The 17,956-nt window shown below is 40.2% G+C and overlaps 1 protein-coding gene across 6 annotated transcripts in view; it reads right to left on the bottom strand.

Annotated features, from left to right (window-relative positions):
* TRIM2 (tripartite motif containing 2) overlaps positions 1 to 17,956 on the bottom strand; it is a 76,000-nt gene that overhangs the window by 16,169 nt on the left and 41,875 nt on the right. For all 6 annotated transcript variants that reach the window (XM_067297827.1, XM_013951813.2, XM_067297828.1 and 3 more), the window contains 5 exons: positions 16,992 to 17,143; positions 16,121 to 16,301; positions 12,217 to 12,940; positions 2,914 to 3,017; positions 1,443 to 1,610 (listed from right to left, as the gene is read on the bottom strand). In XM_067297827.1, the coding sequence (XP_067153928.1) occupies positions 1,443 to 1,610; positions 2,914 to 3,017; positions 12,217 to 12,940; positions 16,121 to 16,301; positions 16,992 to 17,143 (1,329 nt within the window). The remainder of the gene's footprint in view (positions 1 to 1,442; positions 1,611 to 2,913; positions 3,018 to 12,216; positions 12,941 to 16,120; positions 16,302 to 16,991; positions 17,144 to 17,956) is intronic.

Raw genomic sequence — 17,956 nt, 5'->3', positions numbered from 1 at the left:
TTTGGATTCTTAACTCAATTACATCTTTCTTTGTTTTTGTTTTGCTAATGTCTTCATTTCATTCAAGGACTTCAGCCAAAAACAAGGTTCTCCTGTGTAGCTGTACATTTTGAAAACTGCTTTACAAGGAAAATCAGGTAATCTTTGCAAGTGCAGGTAATTTAGATATATATTTAGCAGTTACTTTGCATATTTAGCCTCAAGTCTACACAGGATCTGGATACTTCTAAAAGTATACAAGTGTCAATTTCCCAGATGGGGATCAGTGAGGACTATGCAAGCAAAGCTGCCTATTTGCTATAGCATTCATCACTTTGCAAAGAATAATCAACAGAAGGCCGTTTCTTGGTAGTTAGTAACCAAATGAGCAGCTCAGGACCTAAGACTTTTGGCCATTAGGCTGCCAGAAAATGCCAAACAGATGATTCCTCTCCAGTGTGGGATGCTGGAACTAAGTAACTTTGGTAGAAACTTCCCAACAGGTCTTTTATTTCACTGAAGAGCATGCTGCTAATCTCTGCTGGAGACTGCTTTTTCTGTCATGAATGGCCAGACTCAGCAACATACATTCAGGGAACAGCATCAAATGGAGGCAACCTTTGATTCTCTCTGGCACTGCACCTGACCCCAAGCAAAATAAATACCATAGGTTAGCAAGCATCAGTGACCAGCAAGGATCTGATCTGTAGTGCAGTAGCTGGCTCTTTATTTTCCTCCCATTAAAGACATCATACTTACTAGGAAAATAAGGGGCACGCTCTTCCCAGAGCTTCTGATTTCTGAAACCTAAGGCATTATTTCATGACTTTCAGTTTTTCCAGTGCTTGTCACCCAGCATAAAATGCTCCTCCTGTTCCTGCTGTAGCACTGAAACAACCTCCTAGGTTGCCCTTCCTCGCACTTATTGCGAACAGGATCATATGTAAATTATACACTTGATTTGCTGACATGTCTGGAGTAAATAGAGGAAGTAATCATCAGTCTGCTACCTTAAGTTTCTTCTCCATAGGTCACCAAAGAGCCTTATGTCCTCATAAGCTTTTAGTCTATCTGTGTGCATATACATATATATACACCCATTTATATATAATCAGAATGCTAATAACATGAAGGTTGTTGAATTAGTCCAACTAGACTCGATTACATCAGCTACCCCCAACTGTAAGCTGCAGAAAGGGATCCAAGTACTTGGTATGAAGAACCATATGCAGAATAGAATATATCGTTGCTATTTGATGTATCATTGGCGTCACAGCTGTGACCTCTTCCTATTTATTATACAACATGGCTGTGTCATGGGTTTTCACATCACAACAATAGAATCTGGACTAAATTATAACCCATCTATGTAGTTTCTTGACAAAAAAAAAACTCCAAACCATGAATATGCATTCCACTGTAAGATGGAAAAGGCTCAGGAGAGTTCACATTGTAAATCATACCTTAAATTTTCCATCTGATGAAAATATGCTAACCCATTTGTTATCATAATCTGCAATAATGATGTCACCACTGGGATGCACAGCCACTCCTGTTGGCCGCTGCAACTGGCCAGGAGACCTTCCTCGTATGCCAAAACGACTTTTGAACTGGCCATCATTGGAAAATATCTGTAACAGAAAACACTTATTTTAAAACTAAGTCTGCATAACAACATCATCTATTTCTTGGAGCTTAGATGTTAGCAAGCAATAAATGAACACTATAGTCAGGAAGAGAGATGGTAATATGAAGCACTTTTACACTGTCCATATTTGAAAGTGATGTGCCTAATTTAAGGAGAAGCCTCCATTTGGACCCTAACTTCATAATAGAGAAGTTCTTTGCACTTGCATAGCACTTTTCTTCAATGATCTCAAAGAACTTTACAAACATTAGTGAATTACACTTCACAATGTCCCTCTCAGGTAGTTGGAAGGAAGTGGTATAATTCCTGTATTAGAAATGAGCAAACTGAGGCACAGCATGATTTGGCCAAGGTCACACATGAAGTCTGTGGAAGAGATGGGAGTAGAACCTAGATGAGATTTTCAGCATCTAATTATTTAATTTAGATAAATACTGGGCCATTTCCTGAGAGATGCTTTAGCCACTCTCAAAATTTAGGCCACCATTTGTGTCCCCCAGTCATTTAATTAGACACTGAAGTTCCACTGAAGTGGCTGCAAATTACAGTATGCGAGGGTACTGATGTATATTTGACTCTGTTACTTTGAAAAGGTCTGAAAACAAGTTTTTACTGCATGTGGCTCTCCAGTTCCAACATACTGAAGAACAAGGCTCATTCTGCTGTCTTGTTCATTGCTACCACATGGGCAGCCTGAATAGTGATGACAAATTGTTAATGGTGAAAAAAATACATGGCAGGAAAAAGAGAAAATGCAGCTTGATTTTCACACAGGTTACATAAGCCAAGAAATTAGGAATGTCAGGGATGCTACCACAGAAAAGATTTGATCATATCAGACAGAAGAGTTAATATAGTAGACTAAAAGTCACTTGAAAATGACATCTACATGTTTATTGTCATATCTCCTTAGGAAATTATATTTGCAGCACTATGTTCTAGATTTGTTTCAAAACACAAAAGTACACAGGGGATAAATTTACAATGTAAAGTGACATTTACAAAAACTCATTTTTCCAGATTATGGCAGGTTTGTTTTCTTCACTCATTGCCAAACATAATAAGGAAGGGAAATAACCCTGACATATATAGTAGATCTGCTGTAGATCTGAAACAGATAGCTGCAGGTCAAGAAGGTGGAATGATAATAGATAATGAACAGGTTGGGCTTCCTCTGTATATTCCATCTATGCTTGCAATGCACAAAATTTGTCTTTCCTGGAGTACAGAGGAGGAGGAGGTGGGGGGAGAAACAGAATAATACTGAAGGTGGCAAATCCTCATACCTGCACACATTGGTTGTTACTGTCTGCTATTAATATTTTTCCATTTGTAGATGCAGCTACACCCTGAAGATTTGTAAACTCCCCTTTGTTTCTCCCTTTGGTGCCTAAAATTGGACACAAAACACATAAATCAGGTTAGACAGGACTAATCAGTTAGAACTTAAATGCAAATATATGCATTTATTACATCCTGATCCACAGATTTCTATTATAAAGTGTTTTTATCACTGCTACAACTTCCAAGAACCATCTCAGTAACAGATCACAAACAGATCCTTCTAAATAAGAGAAGGTATTGTTCTTACTCTTTGGCGTATGGGCCATCTAAGCTGCATCAAAGCAATTACCTCCTTGGCCTTCACAAATTAAGGTGTCTACACAATTTGCTTCTTGCTGGGGTAACAGGTAAGGTGTTTTTTCATATGTGATGGATTTTTTAAATATAGATTTTTAATTAATATTATGAGAAGGCAATGAAAGGGGTGGTGCTGTGGGACGATACAGATAGAGACTAAGATAAGAACCTGGATGGACAACAGGTGTTTAGTACGACTAGCTAAATCTCAGCAGCGAAGTCACAAAGTTGAGATAAAACATATGAGTGATTGTTTTGGGTGGGGCATTTTCAAGACAGGGAATTTTGCCATTTGCTCATACACAGTTTTCATTCACAGGCTGTAAAACCTCCCTTAGATGGAGAACTGTGAGGAAGAACTGGTCTTGAATGATTGGGACATGTGGACCAATGAAGACCAAAACCTGGGGACCAAGCACTTCTGCAATATATATATGACAAAGAGCTTTGATAGTTCTTATAAAACAGTATACCAAAAAAAAAAAAGAGAGAGACCTCTCAGTTTTACCCAGGACAAATGCAATAGTGATTCATGGAACTGCAAGTTCCAATGTAGGTATTATCCCCATTGGTTTAAGGGGACAAGGAGCTGTAAAATGTCAAATTTTCAAAAACATTCATTGCTTTTAGGCACCTCGGTACTTAAATATCTGTTTTGAGATGTTCCAAGAAGGGTTTCAAAGCAAACTGATGTTTTTAAAAGGTCAGCCCTAAGTGGCAGGTCCAAACTACACCTGGAGCACAGGGACAGTATCCAAATTCCCACTTCGTTTGTAAAGATGGCTGAGGGGTCCTCGGACAAGACTACAGTTATGATCTTGGACCACAAAGTGCTTCATAATGAATGAACTTCTTTTAAAACAAATAGACTCTGTAAACTGTTAATTCTGAGCCTTGGATGCAATGCTATTTTTCCTGGTAAAGTACTTTTACAAGCAGTCACTTGCTGCCTATCAGAAATTAATTGGTTTCCATATATAGTTTTAACTGAAAAGCTTGTATTTCATTTTAGTCACTCCAAAATATGCTGGAGCTTAATGATTAAAAGCATTCTGACTGTGACCCCCAATATAAGACTCATATTAGCTCTAATTTGCCTTTAGCTTTCATTAGGGACAGGCATGCTCATAACAACCATTCTTTCTGCTCTGGTGATGGATGCGGGACGCATGTTTCCTGGTGCTGGTTAGCAAGTAACATTTAATTCCTCTGCACTTGGTGCTGAGAACACATCCCTTTGTTTCAAGGCTTGTTTTTCTAAGCTCCGTGTGCTTACATCCTCTCAACAAGGCACATACTTCTGTTTTTGCACTGCAAGGAGAAAGTAAGTGTTAAGGGAATAGTGAGTTACACACCAATTACGTTACTCACACTTGAGCCATTTTTGTGTATTCTTTTAATGAGCAGAGCCTGAGGGATGCATGCAGTAATTTTTTTCCACCATATGTTAATGATAAGTTTCCTTTTTGCCTTTTAGCCAAAGAGAATGGATGAAAAGTGAGAAGCATTCTCTTTACTACTGAGAGAAAAGGGAAAACATTTGTTAGAAAAGAGGAGGCGTAAGCTGGAGCATCTGGATCCAACTAGCACAAACATTCTATAATGTATGCTCCTTCCCCTAAGAAAAATGTCCTTGAAAGTCAAGGAATTTCATTTTTAAAGATAAGAGAGATCTATATAAAGAGTTACTCAGAGTGTTCTTCAGTGGGACCTTGTAAACATATATCAAAGGAAAAATAGAAGACATTATCCAGGAATACCATAGTCACATTTCCCAGTAAATTTTAGGAACAGTAATTTACAAGCACAATTTGCGGATGAAAGTCAGCTCCATGCAATGACCTTGCACATAACACTTTGCAGCTATTTAACCCTTGACAGTGGTCTTAAGTTGCACACAGGCCTGCATACAGTCCCCTCTGCAGTGGGACAAATTTCTCTCAAGAAAGCTGAGGTTAGTGAAACAACTTATTTCCTAACTTATGCTCAAGAGGAAAGCAAATAACTTTGAGCTTTCTTTTCTGGATAATTCACTATGCCAGGGTAAGATGTGAACCCAAGTGCAGGCAGTGGCAGCAGCTCAGATGATGAGAGGAGAGCTTGTAGTAATGTACGTCAGCACCCTGGAAAAGCAGGATCCTGGGGCTGGTTCTGGAATACCAAAGGATGACAGCTCACGCCTGTAAGTAGAGGGATTCCTGCCTTATAAACGCCCCTGTTCAAGAGACAGTCTTCAGCAAATCTTTCATTGCAAGAACCGCACCTCTGTATCAACCCCTGCTTTGTCCTCTGTTCTCCGGGGCAGTCACCCTTCACTCCGTAGCCTAGGGAGGCACCAGCATTTTGAATGCACAGGGCTAAGGCTAGAGTATGGCTTGGGAATACTTGTTCCAGTGATTCCCAAGCAGCCTGGCTTGGAGCTGGAAGCCTGCATCTTTTATGCCCCTCTCTCCCCAGCCTTGCCTCCCTCCTGTGCTGAGCTACTGAGGGGCACCACGCGGGAAAACAAAGCCATCTCACTGCACCTTCTGCAGCAAGCTGCTTGGGACTGTGAGAGGGGAGCAGCAGTTTCCAAAGGGCAGGCTGAGGAGAGGTATCAGGAGGCAGATCTGCAGCCTGCAGAAGAGCTGCTCTGATAGCATCTTTCTATGCAGTTTGCTTAATAAACAATCCATTTTGCTTTAGCCCTATATAATTCTTTCTGCATAAACTAATTAATTTTGCTTTGAAGATATGCTTTCAACAAAAGAGTATCCATTTTCAGCTCAAGACAGAGAAACAATCTAGCACATGTGGATTGCTTCACAGTTTCAATCTTTTATTCTTGCACAGTAAAGGCAAGATTGACCAAAAAAATCCAAAAAGTTAAAATCACAGGAGATGTTAAAAATTACATCACATAACTGAGATCAGAGTCTGCTCCATAGTTGCTGGACATCTGGACAAACCTATTGTATAACGCACATTTTTTGGAACTCATGGTAATGGAAGAAAGGCTTTTTGCTTTCAAGTTTTACTGGTGTGAAGTTACTAATAATAACTTCCCTACTTGCTCACCTAGATTTACCAGCTTCCTAAAACACAAAGAAGAACCATATCACCGCCCCAGCAGGAAGGGAATGGAGTCAAAGACACAAAAAAACCCTGCAGAAAGATTACAGATTCATCAGGAGACTTTAGAGGATGAGGTAGCCACAACATGTTGTGTAACTACCATTTCTTTCCTGCCTGTAACACTTCAAATGCTTCTTCTGGGACTGCTGTGGTTCTCTATATGATCCTGAAACAAGGATAAACAGCATGGAAACTCTGCGTACACACTGCAAAGACAGGTATCAAGAAGTTGTCTTCTTTTTCCCTATCTTCACTTTTTTTTCCCCTCACCAGAGTGCCAAAAGATATCTGTTCAAACCTTACAGGTTACTAGAATGTGATGCCCCCTCCCCGAATACCTAGAACTGAAACACAAACAGCCCTATTAAAATAACTTTCACTGTTTCCAATCCAAGTTACCATGTAAATCTAAGTTTTAAAAGCACTCAGTCAGTTGGATGAGGGCACACTTAATGTTTGTAACCTTTAAAGTGGAACGAATAATTCAGCAGGAACTCTGGCAGCTACTCCCACACGCTGTCAGTAGTGGAGTTTGGGCTGATTTTTATTCGTTTGTTTTATGCAGCATCTGTCCCTAAAAGCTTGGCAAAGACCACTGCCAAGCCCTGCTTGTGCAACAGAGCCTCTGCCACCACAGCTGGGCGCACATAAATCCCCGGGGTGGGTGCGCCACACGCTACCAGCGGCGGTTCTCTGCGGGCGTAGCAGCAAACCCTAAGGCAAACCAACCAAAGCTCGCCATCCTCAGGACATCGGAGCGTGCGCTGGGGGCTGGCAGCAGTGCAACGTGAGCCCCCCTCCAGGACAGGTATGACTGAGAAACTGTGCAGCGTAGGTCTGGCCAAATTTCACACCAGCCATCACATAACCACGAAGAGATAAGAGTCAGTGGTCATGACAAGCCTCAGAGGGCTTTGAGCTAATAAACTGGCAAATGAAATCCCACTTCCCCATTACTAAGCTTTCACATTTCTATGTGAAAATTCATATTTCATATTCACAAATTCATATGTGAATATAAATCCTATATAAAAAAATCTCCATTTCATACTACTTACTAATGAATTTGTTCCTGATTTCTGAACTGGAGAATGCACAACAATTGATGAGAGGGTGTCACAGCAGCCTCTGCGTTTCACCTATCACATTTCTGCACTACATGGAACAACTGCACATACACATCCTCTGCTCCTGATCCAATGCCTCCAGCCAGGCCATAATTTGGCTAGGACAGAAGCTTGTCGGAAAGGTAGGAAAGAGACAGGGAAAAGGGAAGGAAGCAGATGCTGCTTGCTGTAGGGAATAAGGAATGCCTCTGGACTATGCGTACGAATGGGTTAATTGCACTTGGAAAAACACATATTTTTTCAAGATGACACCTACCTACATAACCCACTTGTATTTATGTAATTGCTCACAAAGTATGTCTCCGTAGGCAGCCCTGTTCTTTTCAAACAGAACAGCCCAATACAGAATTTCAGGCAAAGGTCTGCAGAGAAAGTTAAAGAAGAAACACCTGATCAAGAAAATACTCCCCAGAAAATGTAGACATTTCTCTAAAATCTACTTGCAGATCCACATGTATTATTTGTCAAATATAAAACTAACCGCTCTGCTCCCCTGCTTTTAAACTGCACTCTTTACCAGGTAGCTAGGTACAAATACATTAAAGCTATTATTACACAGGCCTTGTTCACAAGCTTTTTACATGGAACAAATTCATAATAAGGCTCCTCCTTGCTTTCAGCAGTTATAACAGACCAGAAGATGACATCTGCACCTAGTAAGGAGGCTGACAGAAGGTACTGTTAAAGGCACTTTTTTTCTTTTTTTTAAAATCAGAGTGAATTACACACATTAAATGCACCAGCTAAACTTAGATGCTCAGTTACACAACTGAACAGACAACTGAACACAGTCTGAGGAAATGGAAAACTGAACTTTCTAGCAGAGAGCCAGCTCTCCATCTGGCTGTGTCTGATGCCAAACCCAGGCTTCGATAAATGAGGAGAAAAAGCAGCCAAAGTGGGAAATGGCACCACTATTGCTAAATGCTGTCAGAGAACCCAGCCATGAAAAGTGCAGGAAGAGAAAAAATCCGTGCATGCATAAGGCACAGCATGATATAGCTAGGGCACAACATGGGGTCAGAGTCCCCGCCAGCTGGACAGAGGACACAGATGACTGGTGCCACCCACAGCTCTTCCCCCTCATTTGAAGGACGTGGGGGAGACTTACCAGGGAAGGAGGAAGTGGCTAAACACTGTGAACGCCTCCCCACCTCCGTCAGCTCTGCCCCGCGTGGCTCTGAGGCCCGAGAGCCAGGAACAGAACAGAAGAGCCTTCCCTCTCACCTTAGTGCTTCCTACCACTTGCAGTGGCAGCAAAAGCTATGGCTCAACAATTATTTTCAGGATATCACAAGCACATTCTTGTTTTCCTTTGCACAAACTAAGTACATGTTGCACAGATGGATTTTTTGTAAAATGACTGAGTTACTTATTTGTTGTTGCTCCCGCAGTAATGTAAACGGCTCTGCAGTCTGTAACATTCAGAACGCTAGAACTGCGTGAACACACTCTTAGAGATCACGCCTGCTTAAAAAACAGCTGAGGATATAAATTATTAAGAGAAAAGAAAAGAGAGAAGGAAGCAAGAAATACTCTGTTCTTCTAAATAATGCATTACATGAACGTATGAATGTACAGACAATAGCGTGACCTCAAAATGTCTGAATAGAATTGTGTGCCACTTAAAAAGCCCTGAATATCACAGAATTGGCAAAAGACTTAATGCACAATTCCCCGTGAACAAAAATACTTATTTGTACTAATGCTGTATTAATGCCATCTCTGTTGCCAAATCTGCTAGGAGCTGATCAATTTACTCATGCATAAAAGCCCATACATCAGCATATAAGCAACAGCATGCTCCATTTACTCAGATACCCGTAGGAATATTACAGTACGGTTCTCCAGCACAGCTGTATGAGCTTCTGGCAGCCCAAACATGAACTCTCTTTATCTTGCCCAGTTTAAATTACAAACTCAAATTTGGCCAGGGTTCTTAGAGGAACTCTACAATGGGTTCAAAATAAAGATACACAGTTGTGCTGGAAAAGTGATAAACTTTATTTTGCATGACTTCAGCTACAAATGAACCAAAATTCAACTTTTACAAGTGAGTTCAAACTAGAACTAAACAAAATTTTAAATCCCTGAAGGCAATCCCTGTGAATATAGCAGAAATTTTACCTGTCTTCATTAATTATACATATTTTGGAAGAGTGTAAAAAGTGAGAGCGTTACAGCTGCAAAGACTTAAGAGACCTTTCAGGCGATGCACATACAGGCCCACCGAGGCCCAGAGGGACATCTCTTTGTAGGATCATTCTGTGAAATGAGTAGCTGAGAACTGAATAGGGAATGGGATGAAATATTACCCTCAGCTCAGTTTTTCAAAAAAAGAGTAATCCATATATCCCAAATGTGGAAACTCCTGTATCATCCAGCAATGCTCTGCGACACGCATAGCTCTTGTTCTAATTATTTTCTCTTTTATCTTGGTGGGGGAGGGCAGAGGGAAAGGAGGATGAAGAACTCCAAAATAGAGCTCATGGTCATGACTGAAACACAACAGAAAGAGAGGGCACTACACAACAGGAAGAGAGGCCATATCCCTATTTGGTAGTCAGGTTAGAAACTGCTACTAGAAATGAGAGACACCAATACCTTTGTAATAAGAATTTTAACTGTCTTAAAACAATTTCAGGACATCTCCTTTTTGTAAATATTTATTATTAACTAAAGGTATTGTTCTACTTGAATCTTTAAAAGGTATTAATTTTAAAGATGGGTCAATCTTTTCTTTGTTTAGGTCTACAGATTTCCACACAGGCACAAATTAATGGTAAATGTATGTGTACAAGAGTAAGGCCCTAGCATTCACTAAACGTTTCCATCACAACAGGTAACAGAGCTCCCCTGTTACTCACAGGCAGGGTGTACCTGTGCAAGCTTGCCTGTACCACTCCATTAACGTGCCTCAGCACAGACCTACAGAAACCTTCTCTAGTTGAATCTGTCCATTCAGCCTCTTCTTCTGCTAGCATATAACATGTCACCATAGCTCCAGAAGAGAGCAGAGTGATGTTCTCTTCCTAGACAGGGTTCAGATACTGTTCTTAACTGTTGTGTTTAACCCTGCCCCTAAACAGGGCCCCGAAAAGATCTAGGCTACATCTATACCTACCCTCTCTGCCCTCCTTCTAGCCCCAGCAGTGAAACTGTGCTTGGTAAGAGCCACAGCTCCCTCTCCCTTCTGGTGGGAGCCCGAGGCGGATCACTCTGCCCAGCGCAAGGGAGATTGCTAGCAGAAGTCCCGCTGGTGCTCACTACGGCAACACCTTTTGCAACAGGAATACCCGCATGCTAGAGAAGGGACAGCGTCTGGCTACTAATTTCATTTAACAAAAGCCACCTGTGAGCTTTGGAACATAAAGCGTGGTTATTACCGAGCAGGGCTGGCTCGGCTTCAATACGATGAGCTCTGCATCTTCTTTCTAACTTTTGACCCAGGAGTCCCCATAAAACTCAGCCTTAGTGACAATAAAACAGGATATCATCTCCTCTGTAAGAACACGATTTGAATTGTTGTATTTATGGGGTCATTTATCTAACAAGGGAATACACTGGCCATTTGGGAAAGGCTGGTCATTTTATGAGTAGCTCCATGCAATGCTTGCATGGTACTGTTCTCTTTAGCATGCAAAGCATGCTTGCTAAATACATTTTCTGATACCAAATCATTATTACGTTAATCGCATATAGTCTCTATCACAGTAAGGAATCTATTAGAAATACTGACAGACAAGATATCAAATGGACAGGGGTAACCTACTGACAAATAGTGTCTAGGTGAATTTTCAATAGAATTTTTAAAAATACTCCAGGATTAATCACCATCCATTCTCTGCTACAAATAGGAAAGCCACCTTGCTGACTAGTTGGCAAATTCGGTAAACATACCACTGAAATCTTGACTTGTTTATTTTAAGAATTAAATTTGCTTTTTTCTTAAGTTGTGCCAAGTGAAAAGTATTTTCTAACTATATAAACACATATTTTATAAACACAACACCCTATGTTACAGAATTTTTCAATTATGAATTATTATTATTTTTCTAAAAAAACAAACTATATCAAAGGAGCTGAAAGAGAATCATGGTAGATGACACAGAGATGATATATTAATTGCCAAGCATTAGAAGCCCAAAAATTTGGAGATACAATTACTCTAAATAAAGAACCAAACATCCTTAGATATTGAAAAACACAAATAAAGGAAATCTTAACTTTGTCCTATGTTGACATCACAAAAAGCTATATATGATCACAGATTTAGCATGTATAGTCCCTGGTTAGATTAATTAATTAGATTATTTTTTAGGGCAATTGTTTTAGAGACGTTTCCTTCTCGCCACATGACTTTTTAAAGAAGCAATCTAATCTGAACCAATAGTCTTATGATACTGCCATCTCATGATGCCCAATAGAGTGCAGAGGAGCTAGTAAAATATCCAAATCAAATTATGCATTTCTCAACCCAAATTCCAGTTAAATGTTTGTTGCAAACAGCATTTCCCAAGCATGAACTTTTAAAATGTACATGTGAACAAAAGCCAAGAGGCCTAAAAATACTATCAGGTTGTTCTCTTTATCACGACATGGATACATATAGTTTTAACCTTAAAATAATTTAATTTCTAGAACTTTTTACCCAGTTTCCCTGAACTATTTTTAAGTATGTCAATAGTTAGCAGACAAGTCACGTACCTACTCTGAAGATCAAATCATCTTCAATGGGATTCTCTTTTCTTTTGCCAGTGCTGTACATGCTAGCAGGTCTTTTCACAGCCTTCTGCTTCACATGACCACTGCCAGGAGATTTAACACGCCTCTTAACCCCTTCAGTGGTAGGGGACACATCTGCTGATCTGACCACTTTAAGCTTAAATGGGCTGCCCTTAATATGCTGATCATAAAGTCTCAGTGACAAAGTGAAGTCCCCTTCTTTCTGAACAGTATACAAAAATTCGTAAGTGCCATTTTTATTGTCAAGTATTTCTCCATCCGCTACACTCCCATCAGGTGTGCTCAGTTCAGCAGTGAGGTAAGCGTTCCCAGATTTACAGAGCTCCCCATCTTTGTCCTTCGTTGTAATGGTGACAGACATGGGCTGTCCAATCACAGTCTGCCTCAGGCCCTCACCTGTGGCAACTGTTTCAGAGGCAACTGCATTGGTGGTTAAAATAGTACCCAAATTGTGAATGGACTTCTTCAGGCCTTCTGTTTCCACTATGAAGTCCAACTGATCATTTTCGCGGGGCTGCAGTGGGAAGTCCCGCTCAGCCAGTTCATTCAGCTTGTCGCTCATTTGCTTCTTCACCAGCAGAACTTCCGTTTCAGTGCCATGGTTGAGGGCTTGCGCCGTAAAGTTGCTGCAACTTTTAATGCTCTCTTGTCCTTCAAGTAAGGTATCCAGCTGTGTCTGGAGGACCTGTATGCATTGCCAAATACCAGATTAGCATCATGTTACCAACATCTATGCTAACAAGATGTAGCACTCTTTAAATCTGAAGGTCTTTACAGAACACTTCATAGTGCTTCATTTCAGAAGTTTCACTTTAGAAAAAGTACTGTACTGACTCCCTACACCCAACAGCATGGCATGGTCTTGGAATATCATGATGCAACCCAAAAAACATACCCCATTTTGGATCTTTAGGGCTTCAAAGATCCGTTGTCACACTAGATTGAATTTTGCCCCATCTACCTTTTTTTTTTTTTAATGTAGAAGTTTGAGGCCTGATCCATCTGCCTCTCAGCAGTCACAGGTAACAAGCTGGTTAATGGGAAATGAGCTGTGTGCATAGAGATAGAGATATTTTGGAGTCATCAGGCCCATTAACAGGGGTGGCTGCAGGAAGGACTTCCATTTCTTCAGAGCCAGGGGAAACTTTGGGTGGATGCTATATAGAGATGCACCAGAAGGCACTCTCAACTTTTTTTCTTCCATGCTGAGAGAAATCATGATTTCTTAGTCTAAATAAGTGAAGAAAGGAAAAGTCTCCTCAGCAGAAGTGGGAAAGTTGATTCCCCAGTTTCAGCAGGCAAGAGAGCAAAATGAAGAGGATGGGTTGTGGATAATGGGAAGAGTTGGGTTGAGTAGCCTGTAATTTTGGTGGGCAGCAAGTTGCCACTCTATATTTAAGTATGAAACAGAGCTTTTATTATGTGCTCAGCACTGGTCCTCAGTCCAAAACTCTTAAGACAGTATTCACCTCAAAATTGTTAGGCGTGGGTTGGGAACAAGGCTAACTTTTTTTTTTTTAAACTAGATTTATAATGAATTGGAAGAGGATCCCTAAATTATAACAACCTAACATAGAGAAATTCATGAGAGCCTGGAAAGCCCAAACGTTCCAGCCACCCAACACACTCTCCACTGACAAAATGCCCAAACCAAAGAACCAGGTCACATATTTGCTATGTTCCTCCTGCAGAGGAGAACTAGGACACTGGCATTACTGTACAGCCGAGAAGTTATTTTGTTGACCACCGTAAAATAAATATTTTAGAAACCTTACAATTGATTCTAAACTAAAATTAGAGACTTAGTGTATCTATTGCTATGAGCTATTCTTGTTAGCTTGTTTGTCCTTCCATTGCTGGCATACACCATGTAACGATACCATATTCTAAGGGCATTTTTTCTTCTGAATTTTAAAAACCTAGTTGCTTTTTCTACACCTACTGCAGAAAATCCAGGCGATGAGCTACTGATACGGAAAAGTGACAACAACATGAAGTATTTTGCAAAAAAAGCCAGAATGAACAAGAAATTTCATGTCCACATTGAAATTTCAAGTTACCTCGTTTTGTATGTATCTAAGAATGCCTCAGAATTCAATAGAAGGAATTTTTATGTCTTGTCCTTATTCCAGGAAGTAAGGAGTTAAAGTGATACCATAGCTAGTAAAGTCCCAGGATGACAAAAACCCGTATGCCTGGGATAACAAACCACAAACTGTGGAGGAAGACAATTTGCAACTACATTTTAAAACCATTATATTCTCAATATCATTTTCTTTCATTACGCAGATGGAAAATATTCAGTCCTAGCATAACTAATATTTAAAACATGTTTAGAATATTTTACACAAGGCCTCTGTCAGTCCACTGGACAACTGAAACTGAATGGCCAGCTTTCTTTTAGTGAAGTGTAGCCCATTTCTTTTTTTCAGTTTTGCAAAGTATATGATCGGAATGATGGATTTGAATTATTTCACGGGCCTACTATTCATTCAAATGTAAAACCCAATTCCAGTCTCTCTTTTGTACGCAAAGAACAGGGAAATACTTCTTTCACTATTTGTATATGCACAACTTCATAAAACATGTGTTTCCTGAAGCCTAAAAATAGCCTTAAAATGTCCCTTTAAATAACAATAATATAATTTAACATCATAATTCATCTTATGGGAACTTTGCACACCCTGAGTATGTTTTCTTGTAAGAAAATATGTTTTGGGGACATCTTTGATAGGTTTAGATGAATTTGGGACCTAAGTCCAAAGTTTTGATGCTAAAAAGTTGCTCTGCTGCTGCTTAGCAGGAGATGACTAAACTCTGCCTCCAGGGTTTTGGGCTCCCTATATACCTGAAGTTACTTATCTTGTGCATATATTACAATTCCTCAGTTTTCACAGGTCCAGTAGAAGTAGTACCTTCCTAATCATTAAGCTTGCTCTGGATCCAGGAATGCACCATTCCTCCACTTCAACCATTTAGAGAAGCTCAAGCTGCTTGGTAATCTCAGAGAATGCCCAAAGACACCAGTATTATCAGGCACTCTTGAAATTCCAATGGTTGATGCCACTTTCTTTTAAAGGACACTCTGAAAGGAGAGATCCTTCTTTTTTATAAAATAGCCTACTGGTACCCAGGAAGAAATGGGTTAAATTCTTTCATTTGCCTGATTCAGGCCCATTAATCCTAGGCAAAAGCCCTAGTCACCAGGCTACAAATTTCTGGAAAAAGGGAAAATTTCCCTTTTCTTCCTGTGAGGCCTAGACTACAGTACAGGGGAAAAAATGCAAGATTCAATCAGCCAGATAGGATGTGAAAGAGTTAACACAGCTCTGGAATCTATTGCTCTCTGCATTCTCCTGGGAAAATGAGATGCCCCTGCAATGTTTATGTGTTTCAACCAGTGGCTTTTAACATGAAATACATTACGAGGCATCTGAAAGGAAAACAGCGCTTTAAAGCATGATAGTAAGACTCGCTTAGTTCTTTGGGAAAAATTGTTTGGCTGTATCTTCATGGGAGGGTTCACGGGATTTCAGGCCAAGGATTTAAACTTACCCTTGGTGTTCCATTACTGACAACTGCACATCGAGCATATTGGCTTTAAGCAGACGCCTGCTCAGTGCATTGGCTATATCAGATCCCCGCACACTGCGCATACAGGGCTAGCAGCCCATATGGGGTCTGGATTCCACTCTTGAGGCTGGGCACCCACAAACAAGAGTCTGCAGCACTTGATATCGTGAAGGCAATGTCCTCCCCAGATCTGGATTTCAGACACAATTTGTCAAACTGGCACCCCGCATCATTTGTAAAGACTGGCTGATTAAATTAATAGCTTTTTATTGAAACAAAATATGCATCTTACTTTGTGTTTAAGGCCATAATTCACTTCCAGTTCCATAAGCAGCACGCTCTTTCGCACATTTAAAGTCTTCTGGAGTTCATCAAAAGTGGAATGAATGTCATCTACAATGCTAGCCTTTTGGTTGGTTAACTGATGTATGATTTCAGATATAAAATGAAGTGCTGAGTCGATCTCTGGAAGCCTGAGGGAGGGATTAAATTACAAAGACTGCTGTTTCAAAAGTCATTAAACATTGGCCCTTGCCTTGACATCTTTTGATGAAACAATCTCATCACCAGGCTGTCTTTAAACTCAGTCGTTTCCCAGAAGTAAATTCATTCCTTGTACAACCACATAGTGGTTTTGGTCTGATAAAATAAGGCTGAAGCCAGAGCCCTCCCTTGTGGAAATCCATTAGGCTCCAAGCAGTTCCAACAGGGAGGCCCTGGACTTTCTGTCCCTTATGCAGACATATCTACTAGGGAAGAGGGAACTAGATCTATCCCACTTTTTTTTTAATCCTTTCTGCCAGAGTAAAGCTTGTACTTTACTTTAAGCATACTGTATTTTTTATTTATTATGAAATTCATGACTGGCTCACATTTTTCTCCTTAACATTTTATGCTCCTTCTTTGGAGGTCACTTTCATTTCTAATGCCTAAGAAAGGTCTGGCCTCTGTGTTGCAAAAGACAGATAGGAATCTTCTGCTCTTTTCTCTAATCCCTCAATGCATCACACTCAATGATGGATTTTATCCTTATGCCATCCTCACTATCCCTATTTTGTAGGTAAAAGTCCATGGCACAAGCACATTAGAACATCTACCCAAGGTAACACAGGAAGCCAATGGTAAAACTAAAAATGGAAAAATAATCAGTGGAATTTCTATACCTTTTGTTGACAGCATCCAACTGGACTTGGAGGGAAGCCTTGTGTTGTTCCACCACATCCTTGAGCGGGACTGTAGGATGCTCTGCATGTTCTCCCTCTGTACACTCCCGGCACATGGCTGTCTCACAGGACTGGCAGTAAAATTCCATCACCTGGAAACATGCACAACTCTAAATTCAAACATGGCCGGAGTAGCATCACTCAAAACACATCTTACTGGGCCTTGAGTATTTTATTATCCAAGCACTGAGATTACAGTTCAGCATGAAACAAACATTGGTGTCTAAGAGAGCAGATACTTTAAAATTTACTACTTAAAAGATATATATATATATATATATATATTTTTTTTTACAGATTTCATATCAAAACCCTGTTTTAAATGCATTTTATTCTATCAGGAAACATCAGAAAAGCAAACTGGGAAAGAGAGTGCTGGACCTCAATGGCTGGCCCTAACATCATCTGGGTATTGTGTAATAACAGTAAATTTTGGTGTCCCTCAACTACCCCATGTAACAACTCACTTGAAAAACAAGGTATTCAAGTCCCCCAGCAACTCAATCCCTAGTCTCCCTAGAGGGGCTACCAAACACAGTGTCAGCTGACTGTTTTTGTAACAGGGCCACCTCTGCAACATGAAATCAACCGAGAATACCAAACACCATATTTATTTGCCACAAAAAAAGCACCCTAAATGAACCAACGCACTGCAGGGAAAAAGCTCCATATCCCATTACTAATCCCTTAAAACCATTGAAACCTCATCTGTGAGATTATAAGAGCGCTGATCTACACTTGAAGGAGAAGGAAATGGTTTCAACCTGTTACATATCCAGTAAAATGTTGTCTGGAGATAAAAAATGATCTTTACATGTAATAAATACCCCCAAAATCTGAATATATTCATGAAGGGAAAGAAACAGAAAAGTACTGTGCCCAAAATCATATGTTAGTCAAAATAA

Source organism: Apteryx mantelli, chromosome 5 (assembly GCF_036417845.1).
Source record: "Apteryx mantelli isolate bAptMan1 chromosome 5, bAptMan1.hap1, whole genome shotgun sequence".
NCBI lineage: Eukaryota > Metazoa > Chordata > Aves > Apterygiformes > Apterygidae > Apteryx > Apteryx mantelli.
The sequence above is the reverse complement of the archived record's forward strand: the minus strand, read 5'-3'. Positions and strand labels throughout refer to the sequence as shown.